Source organism: Gallinula chloropus, assembly GCF_964237585.1.
Source record: "Gallinula chloropus genome assembly, chromosome: 2".
Classification (NCBI taxonomy): domain Eukaryota; kingdom Metazoa; phylum Chordata; class Aves; order Gruiformes; family Rallidae; genus Gallinula; species Gallinula chloropus.
Window position 1 is genome coordinate 5,727,464 of NC_140086.1, and position 13,316 is coordinate 5,740,779.

At 38.8% G+C, this 13,316-nt stretch overlaps 1 protein-coding gene across 5 annotated transcripts in view; it reads left to right on the plus strand.

The window, feature by feature from the left end:
- Window positions 1-13,316, plus strand: part of TRAPPC9 (trafficking protein particle complex subunit 9) — a gene marked incomplete at its 5' end in the record, with an annotated part of 523,282 nt that overhangs the window by 242,522 nt on the left and 267,444 nt on the right. For all 5 annotated transcript variants that reach the window (XM_084279723.1, XM_084279724.1, XM_084279726.1 and 2 more), the window contains one exon: window positions 6,589-6,742. In XM_084279723.1, coding sequence (XP_084135849.1) covers window positions 6,589-6,742 — 154 coding nt within the window. The remainder of the gene's footprint in view (window positions 1-6,588; window positions 6,743-13,316) is intronic.

Here is a 13,316-nt window from a genome sequence, read left to right on the forward strand (position 1 = left end):
GCCCCCTATAGAAGTTGGAGTATTTACCAAGTAGGTATTACCATTATTATTTCAAATTTCTAATTTCATTAAGTAGCTAAGAGTTTTGCTGCACAATGATTGCCACGCAAATCCAAATTATTTGAACAGACAAGTGAAAAAAGGTGCAAGTTGAAGTTAATTGTTATGCCTCTTCACTTCTAGTTTATGGTTTTCAAATTTGGAATTGGGAATTAAAAAGCCAGATTCTCAGCATGCACAGTATAATTTAATTTAAACAGAAGATTTATGTAGCTAACTATATCTTAACACTCCTCTTTTTTTCAAATACTATATTATATACAGTGGAACTATTCTTTCCTAATTTAACTTTTTATCATCTGAAATGTGGATCAGATAAGTATAAGATTTTGAATTTTACAGACTTCAGCACTCTAGTTTGACTTTTATCTCCTCTTCAATTATTTTAAATAAATAATTAAGTTCTAAATGCAAATCTTTTAATTTAATTGGCCTTTTTTGGTGATTAATGGAAAAATTTATCTCTAGCTCTGCATAGTTCAGATATTAAAGCAATCCTTTTCCTTTATGAAGTCAGTTTGAGGCCAGAAGGAAACATCATTAATTATGGGTTGCTTGAGCTACTTATTTTTACTGTTGTCTTTTCCTGTAGTGAATGAAACACACGTTGGACTTATAAAGCAGTGAAATAATTAGAAGTAAGCACAAGGTATATATTAGTTTAGATGACTTTTTTGCATTTTCATTGAGTGATATGTATGTATTCATCTCAAGATTTGATCCTCGAAGTCTGTCTTTGCCTGTAAATTATTATATGCCGGAGTTTCACTATTCTACTGCTCCTTTATATCCATTGCAGAACTTGTATTTAGGGTATAACTACATGTACCTGAAACATGATGTTATAAAAATGTTATTACTGAGACTGCACAATGGAAAAATCAGGTGAAGTTTCCTTTTTTAAAGGAGGCTTGTCTTTAAGCATTTTTTTTCCTGTCATGAAAGCAAGAACAAGAGTATCATCCTCGCTTCTAGCTTTTCCTGAAATTTGAAGTCACTGACTGTACAGGGACTATTCCTAGACATTAGCATTTTGCATAAGTAGTAGTAATATGGTCTGGCTGTGTGTCCCTACTGTCTTACTTCATATAAGAAAGCGGGATGAACAGGAAGCATACTATTGAATAAAGTCTCCAACTGCCTCCTTCCAGCTTCATTATGGAAACAGCTTGCAAACTCATCTGTGGATGATAGTATTTAAATAGGGAGTTAACCATGAGGAAGAGTTTTTTGGGTTCCTGTTATATCATTTCTTCCTAAAGATAATTGAATAAGGAATATCTCTAGGTTTTATTCTTCCACCCTAAGCAGCAGTGTTTTATTTACTTAATGAAAGATGAAATCTAGTTATGCTAACCAGATTGCTTCTTTTCTTTTAATACCATGCCTGCTTTTAACTGTGTTTTATTTGGAGAGTGTGACATACTTAATTTCATCTCTTATAAGAGATGAGGACATCAAAAGAGTCTATCACCAGGGGACAGGGTATGCTTGGGACCTGCCTGCTTTCCTGCCAGGAACAAGGGCAGAAGTTTATAGCACTACAGGCAATAATCCCTTATTGAATTTTTCACCTATTAATTTTATCTGTTACCTGCCACTTCTCTGAAACTGTCGGTGTTGCTTAATTTTAACTGGCACTGCTTTAGTAAAGAAGGGTGTGCAAGGCATTGTCTCAGGAATAGTCATGATGCCATTTAAAGGAAGGCTTTCTTTCCTGATACAAAGTCCTTTCTGTTGTGCATTTTGTTGTCAGGACAGAGTGATATTTTCAGTGTTATGAAAAGTGGTGAAATGATCTGTCTGGTGTCGTTAATAATTCTGTACCGGTACTTTAATAGGACCTTAGATAACTGTCATTGAAATGTCTGCTGCACCATCAGAAGGTTTGTCATTTTTTCCCCTTGTAAGTCCTCCTGACAGGTGACGTGAGATGATACCGTGCAGACATATATCAGCATTGCCAATGAGCTGACCTTTTCCTCTTCATTCACTTAATTTGTATTTGAATAATTTGCATCCCTGTAATGATGCTTGGTTGTCTGAGTAGCTGTCAGAATGGCCCGGGCTCGTTTCATGACAAAATCCAGTATGTTTCAAAACACGATTGTTTCATTATTCATGAAAACTGTTGTTACTTTATCCCTCCTCCAGCACAAGCAAGGTTAGTCAGAGAGAGACAAAACCTGTTTTGCATTTGCAGGATTGGCTAGTAAATATTTTTACATAATGCAGTGGTTTTTATATAAATATCTCATGATTTATTGAACTCTCCTTGTAGGAAATTTGGATAGATACCCATGATGCAAAGAAGGTTAAAAAGAAATTCTAGTCCCTCTTCCTGAAGCAAGTATGTGTTTAAACTTCTGCATCTTAAGATCACCTATGTTTTCCCTGATTTGTAATTAATGTGAAGGGCAAGGTGCTGTGTATACAGTTACTCTTGCACACCATTAGCCATCGATATCCCGGTCATTGGTAATAAATTGAATGCCTGCTTCTATCTGAATTGCCTTTTTTTCCACATAGATTCTATAGATTGCTGTGTATAACATTTTCACTGTAATATGCATATTTAAATGGTCCAGGTATTCTCCCAATTCAGAATTCGAATGCTTGTGTATGATCAGGGTTCAGTGCTGGGATCAACATCAATTAGGATTTTCATCAATGACCTAGATAACAGGATAGAATATACCTTTCATATGTGTATCACAATGCAGGAACAAATTTGGGGAAGGAGCTGCAGAGAACTCTAGGAAAGAAACAGGTTGTAAAGTAACTGTACATTACTACAGTAATTTAAGTACAGAAAGACTTTAACAGCTAAATAAACAGGAGTTTCATAAATTTGATGCAAAGCACAGTGACAGAGTTAGGTGATGTTCAAGTGGGTCCCTTTCACTACCTTCTGCTTCTTTTGAGGGAAAAAATCCCCCAAAGAAGTGATCTCTACAGATCACTTAAAAATTGAAAATCCTGGTCTAGTGTGTTATTGTAACCCAATGTCAAGCTTATCCATTATTCCCTTCAGTCAGCTGCCTTCAGGATTTGTTCCTCCATTCATTACTGTCTCACTGGTGAAATGCGTCTTTTGAGGTGGGAGAAAGCAGAGCATTAAAAGTGAAGCGAGGAAGCTGTGTTTGTGCAGGGGTAAATTTTTAAGGATGAGTGACTGATTTAGGTTACTGTATTTATTTTTTGTTTTGATTTTTTTTGTGTGTGTGTGTAAAGCCTTTCAATTTGCTACACATTCTATAGGCTATGGAATAAATACCGAGACAACATTACTGATAAAAAAATGCAGAGACAAAACTCAGGATGAATATTTTTAGCACAAGAGGAAAAAGAATACTGGTGATGAAAGGCATATATGTTTTTAAAAAAGAGCTAGGATTTAATTTTGCCATGCTTTACTTTGAGTGTAAGTATAGTCTTGAAAAATTTTACTTTATGTCTTTGTTGCTTTCATATACTCTGCCTACAGCTCTATTTGTCATACTGGTGTTTTTTTCCTCTTCATAGTTCTCTTTTACTCAGACCTTTTCACTTTCTAGCTGGCAAGTATGTTGTTGGGGGCAAGTATGTATCTTCTCAAGTGACATGAGGTATCACTGTGCTAAATACAGTATATATAGTATAAATAAAAAACTGGTTAAGAAATTTGAAAAATTAGTAGAAATTCTGGGTGTGAGGAGCCCCATTTACTTAAGTTTTCCATACATCGGGGTCCTTAAGTGAGTCTAGAGAAGGGCAACCAGGCTGGGGAAGGGGCTGGAGGGTGAATCATATGAGGAGCGGTTGAGGGAGCTGGGGATGTTCAGCCTGGAGAAGAGGAGGCTGAGGGGAGACCTTATCACTGCCTACAACTGCCTGAAGGGAGGTTGTAGCGAGGTGGATGATGGTCTCTTCAGCCAGGTGACGGGAGAAGAGACAAGGGGAAATGGCACAAAGCTGCACCAGGGCAGGGTCAGATTAGACGTTAGAAGAAAATTCTTCACTGAAAGAGTTGTGAGGGCCTGGAACAGGCTGCCCAGGGAGGGGCTTGAGTCACCTTCCCTGAATCTGTTTACAAGACAGGTAGATGAGGTACTTAGGGATATGGTTTAGCACAAGACAGGAACAGTTGGACCTGATGATCTTAAAGGTCTTTTCCAACCTAGTGGTTCTGTGATGAACTGTTGGGAAGAGTTATCTAGGCTGTGTTCCTGAAGCTGATGTGGATTTATTGTAGGCTATTGGGGGGAAAAAACTGCTCACACGCATATTTAATTTCCAGAAAAAGAATTACCATATTGCCAGTAATGATCCATTAACAGAGGAATGCAATCTGAATGCCCTCAATTAAATATTAAATATTGTTAGGCAGGAATGTTTTTCTAATATATCATTCACTTAGAAAAGTGTGGCACAATAATTACATGAGAGCTGTTTTCCAGGTCCATTGGGAGATGGAGTCTAAGTATGTTTGTTCGGAACTAAGATAATGCACTGTTGAAATGTGACTATAGGTAACTATGAGTATTTATGTGAGAATTTAAGCAGTCTCGTGTATGTAATAGAAATCAAGTACTGGGTTTGCATCTGCTCATGTACCACGGAGTAATGAGGTAATCTCAGAAACAAAGGCAAAAATGATTCTGTAATGTTCCAGTCTTCCACATGTGTTGCCCATGCAAAATCCAGGAAACTCAACTGGCATTTGCAGAATCAAATCATACTTCAATGCCAGTAAGAAATGATGTTGTTAGTCATAGTTTCAGGCCTGATTTTTTTTAAAATTCACTCTACAGATTGTATCTAGGTGTTTTTCATTACATTCCTTATTTCTGGCTTGATTCCAGTAGTTACTGTGATACCCTTTTGTAGCTCATCTTAGCTTTTTTTATATGCCCAGCAGTGGATGGTCTTTGCATGCAAATGAAGATCTCTTAATGATCTCTTGCTGTAGGAAAAAATAGCCAAAACAAAACACCCCTTAGAGAGGAATAGATTAATTCCTGTGCCTTTTTTGATTTTTAAACATGAAGATCAGCAAAGATGTGGCCTGCAGAAGAGGTAATAGAAGCAGTAATTGTGCCACCTTTGTCTCAGTGCTGTATTTGTACTTTTTAATGATGAAGGTAGTTTTGGACTATTAACAACTTCTCTTGAGATCAGGTTTTGCTCAGGGTGAAGTGTGATGGGCCTGTTTGAATTCCTCTTTCCACAGTAAACTTCATAATCTCTAGATTACTCCTTGTTCTTGTAATTGCTGTGTATTTTCTCCCTGTTTCTTTTAGGATTGAGATTCTCTAAAATGTATGCTAATTATAGAAAATCTCTTCTGCTTTAGGAGGATTTCAAAGCCCTTTCTTGCTGACATTTGTAACTCATGTTTTCCTTTTGGCAGCATTTATGGCACATGTTTCCCTCTTTATGTATAGAAATAGATAAAGGAATAATAGTAATCCTATGTGTTTTGTGAAATGCCCTTCTCATCCCCCTTCTTAGATTGTAGTTGCGTTTCATTGTGAATGGTTTTTCAAAGCTGTTACTTGGTCTTCTGTTTTCCTTAAGTGCAAAGTCATCTGAAGAGCAATATATTTTAATTCTTCCCTAATTATTTTTCTATTTCAGACAATTCAGGAAATTAAAGCTGTTTTGGCAGCACAGTGTATTAGATCTGCTATAACCACATTTTGTGTGATGTGAGCTGGTCTAAATTCCCTTTCATATTAGATTAGTGATTCTAGTTTAACATATAAGTATTTAGTATGCATTATAGCATAACATAGTTAATTCAATTTGCTTTTATGCCTTACTGTACATTTAATAAAGCAATTATTTAACCATTTACTACCAATGAATTATACTACGATATGGAAATTACTATTGCCTGTAACTCATGAAGATACATTAAGCAAGATGCAAATATCTTCTCAAAGAAAAAGATAAGGGATACATTTAGATTCTAGTGCTGTATTTTTTTTGTAAGAAGATTTTTAAAAGCAAATTTAGAAAGTTGACTTGTAAAAACAGTGAAATGCATGTGGCTTTCTAAGTGTTACTGTTCACTTCAGGAGACATTTTTGTAGGTAATATTTGGCTTCCCCTGTGTGTGGTTTGGGATTAAACTACATCAGCATTTGGCCCAGTCTTTTTTTTTTTTCAGCAAGTCTTAAGCATACCAGAAGCTTTTATGTACCAAGACTGAAGGCAGATGAACATCTGCAGAACCACAAAGACATCAACTGTTTGCAACTGCAAAACCAATGTCCTGTGTACCATTCACAAAGGCATTAAGATGTTGATTGATGTTTTGTAAGAAATCTTACCATCTTCAGTAGACTCAGACTTCTGTTTGCAGTAGCATAAATAGTATGGCTTATATACCATTTGTATACAGACTAAGTGCCACTGAGACAAATATAATAACATTCCAGTGCTTGATTTCCCAGTGATCTGCATTTTCTGTAGAAATACTGTCTGGAAAACTGTTATGGTAAAAATCCTGTGTTTTTTCTCTTTCTTTTCCCTTTGCTCCAGTATGGCTATCCAAGTTGACAAGTTCAGTTTTGAGAGCTTCCCAGAATCCCCTGCCGATGGCACGCAGTTTGCGAATGCAAAGCAGCTGGAAGAAGAAAGGCAACAAGCAAAAGGTCTGGAGATTAACAGCAAGCTGGATATTTGCTGGAAAATTATATCCTTTCGTAAATGCTTGCTTAAAAAAATATATAAATAGATGCCCTATGACACATTTTATTTTATAATTCAACTCACTTTATAGCAGTGTTACTGAAAAGAAAAGTAATTAGAACTATGAAGCTTATCATAATTATAGACTGTTTAAGGTTAATTGTGCTGTATATTATTTAGACGATGCTAGGGTCTTACTATAATGGCTTTTTCTGAGTCATTGAGCCTGCCACAAACACTGTGTATTTTTTCCTCAACTTTTAGGGAACTGAGGAAGTATAGTTAGGATTGATGAGTAGTAGTTTTATAGGGTCAAATTTTTCTACTGTCCCCCACACCACATAACTGAATCATGAAGAAATACATGAAGCTGTTTTTAGAGAGTTTTCATATATTTAATTAAATTTGAGCAAATCAGAACATATGAGAATAATTTATTTCCAAGTCCTCTTTACAGATTTAGTAATATATCTAATCTTGGGTAGCCTTTTCAAGACTTAGAAAGGACTTGTATGATGACTTAGTCATCCTGAACATAAAATCCCCACAATCATTCTAAATGCAGTAAAATATTGCCTTATGATTATTAATGAGAAATTACATTCAGGTTAGAGTTAAAATAAACCAATGGCATTGCTGTAAAATTCATAATTTCCATAAAATCTTGTGCTTGGCTTGTCAGAAATACCCTTTTTCATTATTTTCATCCGGGATCTGTTCTGTGCAGCCAACAGCCCCCCAAGCCATGTGCTGATACTCAGCATCTTCCAGAGGATTGATATTTTTCACTCAGACCATACCCAAATTCACTTGATAGTGGGTGGCAGGAAATGAGAAGAGAGTGGCAATCAAATCGTGCTTTGTTTTTAGAGACGTCTTTTTGTGCTTTTAATTGTACTGTTATCTAGTGATCTGAAATGATTTTTAATAACTAATTATTAAATTAGATGCACAGGATTAGTCAAAGGCGAGACATGAGACATTAATGAGGTTCCTTGTGCCTGGTTCCATCCAGGCTACCTAAGCAGCATTTCAGAACCTTCAGTTTATGCAAAGATGTCAATATTTAGGTAGAACTCACTTAGAAAATTTTGGTTATGGAAAGACATAAATATTCTTTGGTAGCACAGTTGAATTCTTATGCTGGATTTGAATGAATAGTTGTAATACTTTTTTCAGGGTGTAAAAATACATCCTTATAATTTCTGTTGCTGAGCAACACTGTTTACATTCATTCTGTGTTCTGTATTTAAACTCAGTTCTGATACCAAAACTATCATGGCTGACATGTAAGTCAGTACCTTAGAAAACCAGTAGATCAATGCATGAACTGTATGTTAAATTCATGGCAAGCATTAGTTACTGTGTTTAGCAGACCTCTTAAGAATATTCTCTCTGTTCCTTGAACTAAAAGTATTTTAATGAAAGGCAAAGAATTGCACATGTACTTAAAAATTCTTGAAGAAACATGTACATTGTTTTCCTGATTTTGTGTCATAGAATTGTCTTGGTTGGAAGGGATTCTTCAGATCATCAAGTCCAACCATGTACCTGCCAACCACTACTAATCCATGTCCCTCAGCACCACATCTAACAGTCTCTTAAATACATCCAGGGATGGAGATTGCACCACTCCCCTGGGCAGCCTGTTCCAATGCCTAGCAGCCCTCTCTGGGAAGAAGTTTTTCCTAATATCCAATCTAAATTTCCCCTGGCATAGCTTGACGCCATTTCCTCTTGTCACTAGACAGAAAAGGTCAGTCCCCACCTCTCCACGACCTCCTTACAGGTAGTTGTAGACAGCAATTAGATCTCACCTCAACCTCCACTTCTCCAGACTAAACAACTGCAGTTCCCTCAGCCGCTCCTCATAACATTTGTTCTCCAGTCCCCTCACCAGCTTCATCACCCTTCTCTAGACACACTCCAGCAATGTCTAGAGTCAATCTTTCACATCCTTTTAGTTCTTACAGCAACATTGGGATGTGAACCAGTGTGAAAAATAAGAGTGAGAGGGACGTGGGGGTCCTGGTGGACAGCAGGATGACCATGAGCCAGCAATGTGCCGTTATGGCCAAAAAGGCTAATGGCATCCTGGGGGATATTAGAAGGTGCGTGGTTAGTAGGTGAAGAGAGGTCCTTCTGCCCCTCTACTCTGCCCTGGTGAGATTGCATCTGGAATATTGTGTCCAGTTCTGGGCCATTCAGTGCAGGAGATCCGGACAAACACACAGGGATCAATGTGATCAGGTTAATGCTGTTTATTCAAACTGTTCGTCTGCTTATATAGTCCCGTGCCATGTGCATGCGTCTGGCCCCTATTGGTAGAGCGCATATGATCACGCGCCCCAATACACTCTGTGATTGGCTACAAGCCTCACAGCACGCCTGCAGTTGTTACAATTCTTCTCCCTTTACTTCTTCATCACAGGCTGGATGGCTCATGTGCCCATTGCCCGCTAAAAGGCCTCCAACACCTCAGTTTGAGATGGACATAGAGCTCCTTGAAAGAGTCCAGCACAGGGCCACCAAGATGATGAAGGGTGTGGAACATCTTCCTTGTGAGGACAGGCTGAAGGAGCTGTGTCTGTTCAGCTTGGAGAAGAGGAGACTGAGGGGTGACCTTACTGATACTTTTAAATATATAAAGGGTGAGAGTCAGGAGGATGGAGCCAGGCTCTTCTCAGTGATGGCCAGTGACAGGACAAGGGGCAACGGGTGCAGCTGGAACAGAAGAAGTTCCATGTGAATATACAGAGAAACGTTTTGACTATGAGGGTGATGAGCCCTGGGACAGGCTGCCCAGAGAGGTTGTGGAGTCTCCTTCTCTGTAGACATTCAAACCCCACCTGGATGTGTCTCTATGTGATCTAATCTAGGTGATCCTGCTCTGGCTGGGGGGTTGGACTGGATGATCTTTCAAGGTCCCTTCCAACTCCTAACGTTCTGTGATTCTTATTTCAGCTAAACTTGAGAAACTTGATTTTGGATACATCTGTCCTCCTGCCAGAGGAATTTGACTCTGGCTAGTGGAGCTTAGTTCAGGCATACTGATGGACAGACACATGGAGAAATGGATGGATATCTTAACTGCATAAGCCTTGTTTTCCCTCAGAAGCCAGCCTAAATGCAGCCAGGAGATAAAAAGCATTTGCAAAAATACAAAGGGATATAGTTGCTTATACTTCTTCCTCAAGAAGTCTTTTGAATGGTAAGACCAAGTGATCTCTTTGGTGCCAACCATTTTTGAGCTACTGCGAACTGTCCAGCTAACCTTTCTCTGCTGAGTATATGCATCAGAAGAGGAATGTATATTTTCAAGAACACAGTTCAGACAACTGTGTTATTAGTAACCTTACATTGTTTACCAAGGAAGGGCTATTTTATTTGGCTTAAATTCTTGGTTGATACCAAATGAAACCATCACATAAACAAAGGCTTCAAATTTTAAGTGAGTGGATTACACTTACTGCAGTGAAAAGCTGGTTGTATGAAATGCCTGTGAGGGCCAAAAATAGTTGACAAAGTATGAGCAGGTTGTATCTGTATCACTTGAAGAGCACAAGAAGTATTTTTCAGTATGGGAAGTCTATTTTCCATGGATTTATCCATTGAAATATTCGGGATTTCAAGGGATGAGATTTTCAGGGTTTCATTTGTGAAAGTATTGTAATACTTGGTTGACTGTCATGTATATTTGGAGGGCTAAAGGCCGGAGGCAAAGACATCACAGCATATTGTTCAATTAAGCCTTTGTACATTTTTATACAGTAAAAACTATTAGGGAAATAGACTTTCTTATGAGAAAGCTCACTGTCATGCCATTTCATTTGGGAGTGATTTAGTGTATCTTTTAGATTGTAGGTGTGTTGTGATCATTTAAGTTAAGAACATGCTGTCTTGTTTTTTAGCATCTGTTAGATGGCAGCTGGTATCAGCTTAACAACTGGCATTTGTTTTAACACCTATTTGAACAGACAGCACATGCTGTATTAAGGTGGCTAATATTCAAATTATATTTCTTTTCATATTTTCTTTTTTTTTAAAATTCTATTTTCTTCAGTGCCCTTCTATGCATTCTGACTCATGGATCAAGGCATCTGTACAAAGTGTCCTTTCAAGTTTCTAGAGTGCTGTGTCTGCTGCCCAGTGCTCTAAGATTTTCATCTTTTGATTGAATGGTCTTTACACACTCCGTGTTAGACCCACCACAGAGTATGATTCTTCAGAGTATTCCTTTTATTTGTGCCATCCATATTTTGACTTCAGAAATTCAAATATGTTTAGAATAATTTGGGATAACTTGCTCACATGCAAGTGATCCTCATTCAGAAAAGTTTGTTTATTCTTCTAAAAATGTTCAGATCACAGGATGTCAGGGGTTGGAAGGGACCTCAAAAAAGTATCTATTCCAATCCCCCCAACAGAGCAGGATCACCTAGATTAGGTCATGCAGGAATACATCCAGGCTGGTTTGGAATGTCTCCAGAGAAGGAAACTCCACAACCTCTGTTGCTGGACTCTTTCAAGTAGATGGCAGAAAGGACTTTTTAATAGGAAACACAGAAAGGCTTTTCTAGGGTGTAGCATCAAGAAGTTATTTATGCTTCAGTTTTGTGTCTAATATAGATGATTTAGAGAAGGTCCTTTTAGAGGGCTGATGTTTGATGGCAGCTTTGCCTCCAGTCACCCTGAGAGAGCAGAGTTTAACATCCCAAGGCGAGTGAGGAAAAGGAACTAGCAAGATAATGACTCTGGACTTCAGGAGAGGAGACTTAGAGGAACTATATAGACAGGTTTGCACAGGAGGTTTCCCTCAGGAGCAGAGGGATCCAGGAGAGCTAATGGACCTTCAGGGACAACCTTCTCAAAGCCCAGGAGTTGCAGCAGTCATACATACAAGTTTCAAGCAAGGTATATCACAAGGTGACTATAGCAAATTGCAGCCAGATAGATTCCGATGAGGTACAAGGAAAACACTTTTTACAAGGAGGGTGCTCAAATAGTGGAACAGGTTGTCTGAAAGTGCTGTGAAATTGATGCCTTTGGAGATATTGGAGAATTGTGGATACGGCCTTTGTTGTGTTAAATGGGTAAAGGAATTTGGCAGAAAATAAATTCCCTGCTGTTCCAGCTTGTCCTCAGGTATTGGGGGCCGGGCTTAGGGTCTGAGTGGTTCCCAATTCAGCACAGTAAGTCCAGTCACATTCAATACACTGAGTTATCATGATTGCAGATGCACAAATAGTTTGAAGCACCTTCAGTCTAGTTGTGTTCAACGAACCAGCATGGCCAGACTTCAGGAGTTTGGTCACGTTCAATAAGAACTCTCTCATCTAGATGAACGAATGATGCAGTTTGGTGAGGCAACAGAAGTACAGATTCTTTTGGATTGCCAGTGATGATACACTGTCTAGAAAAGCATGTGCAGGTAATATAGGAACATAAACCAACATAAAACTACACATAGGATGACATAAAACTACTTGAGTAATATAACAGCATAAACAATTCCATGTAGAGATTTCTAAGTTTCCTTTGATAATGTATTTGAAACTCACTAAAGGCATCCCTTTGAGGTGGGGGAAGAGAGGCTCAGCCCATCAGCTGGTCCTGGAAGTCAGCAATGGTTTGTGATGGTACATTCCTGACTTGGAAGATGGTATCTTCCCTAACAGCCTTCTGTTCTTAAGCCATTCTTACACTATTTTTAGCTGTCAGGTGGAGCTTCAGTGGCTTTAATCATACAAACCTTTTTTGTGATTGGTATACATTTTTCTTGCTTTGTATTTAAAGGGCTAGGAGAAATTCATAGTGAATGTGCAGTGAGCGGTGGTCACATCTTGGAGGTGGGTAGCTTTTGGGATGGAGGTGTCCTTTGGTATTCTAATGAGCAGAGTTCACCCAAAGGATGTGATCTTGTCAGGAAAATTATGAACTTCTGGCTCAGGTGTATTCACTCCATTCTCTCTGTACATTCTCTCAGGGTTAGCATGTCCAGCTCCCCTGATGTTGCCTACCACTAAGGTTGCCTAGGGAACCTTTGTGGAATGGTCTCTAAGCATCTCAGCTGCACTCCATGCTGGAAGTTTCTTCAGTGCCTTAAAAGTGTAAGTTTAATTTCTAAGTAACCTCTGGCAGTCATTCCACAGCCTTGAACAACCTGATGCTGCTGGGGGACCTCATTACAGCCTTCCAGTCCCTGAAGGGAGCTTATAAGCAGGAGGGGATTCAACTTTTTAAAAGGGTAGACAATGGCAGGACAAGAGGGAATGGATTAAAAGTAAAGGAGGGAAGGTTTAGATTAGATATTAGGAGGAAGTTTTTTACAGAAAGAGTGGTGAGGTGCTGGAACAGGCTGCCCAGAGAGGTGCTGGATGCCCCATCCCGGGAAATGTTGAAGGCCAGGTTGGATGGGGCCCTGGGCAACCTTGTGTAGATCCAGGCCTGGAGGTTGGTGTCCCTGCCTGTGGCAGGGGGGTTGGAGCTCTATGGTCCTTGGGGTCCCTTCCAACCCATGTCATTCTATGATTCTATGAATTTCAGTACTGTTGGACAGTGGCTTTGGAATTGTGTTT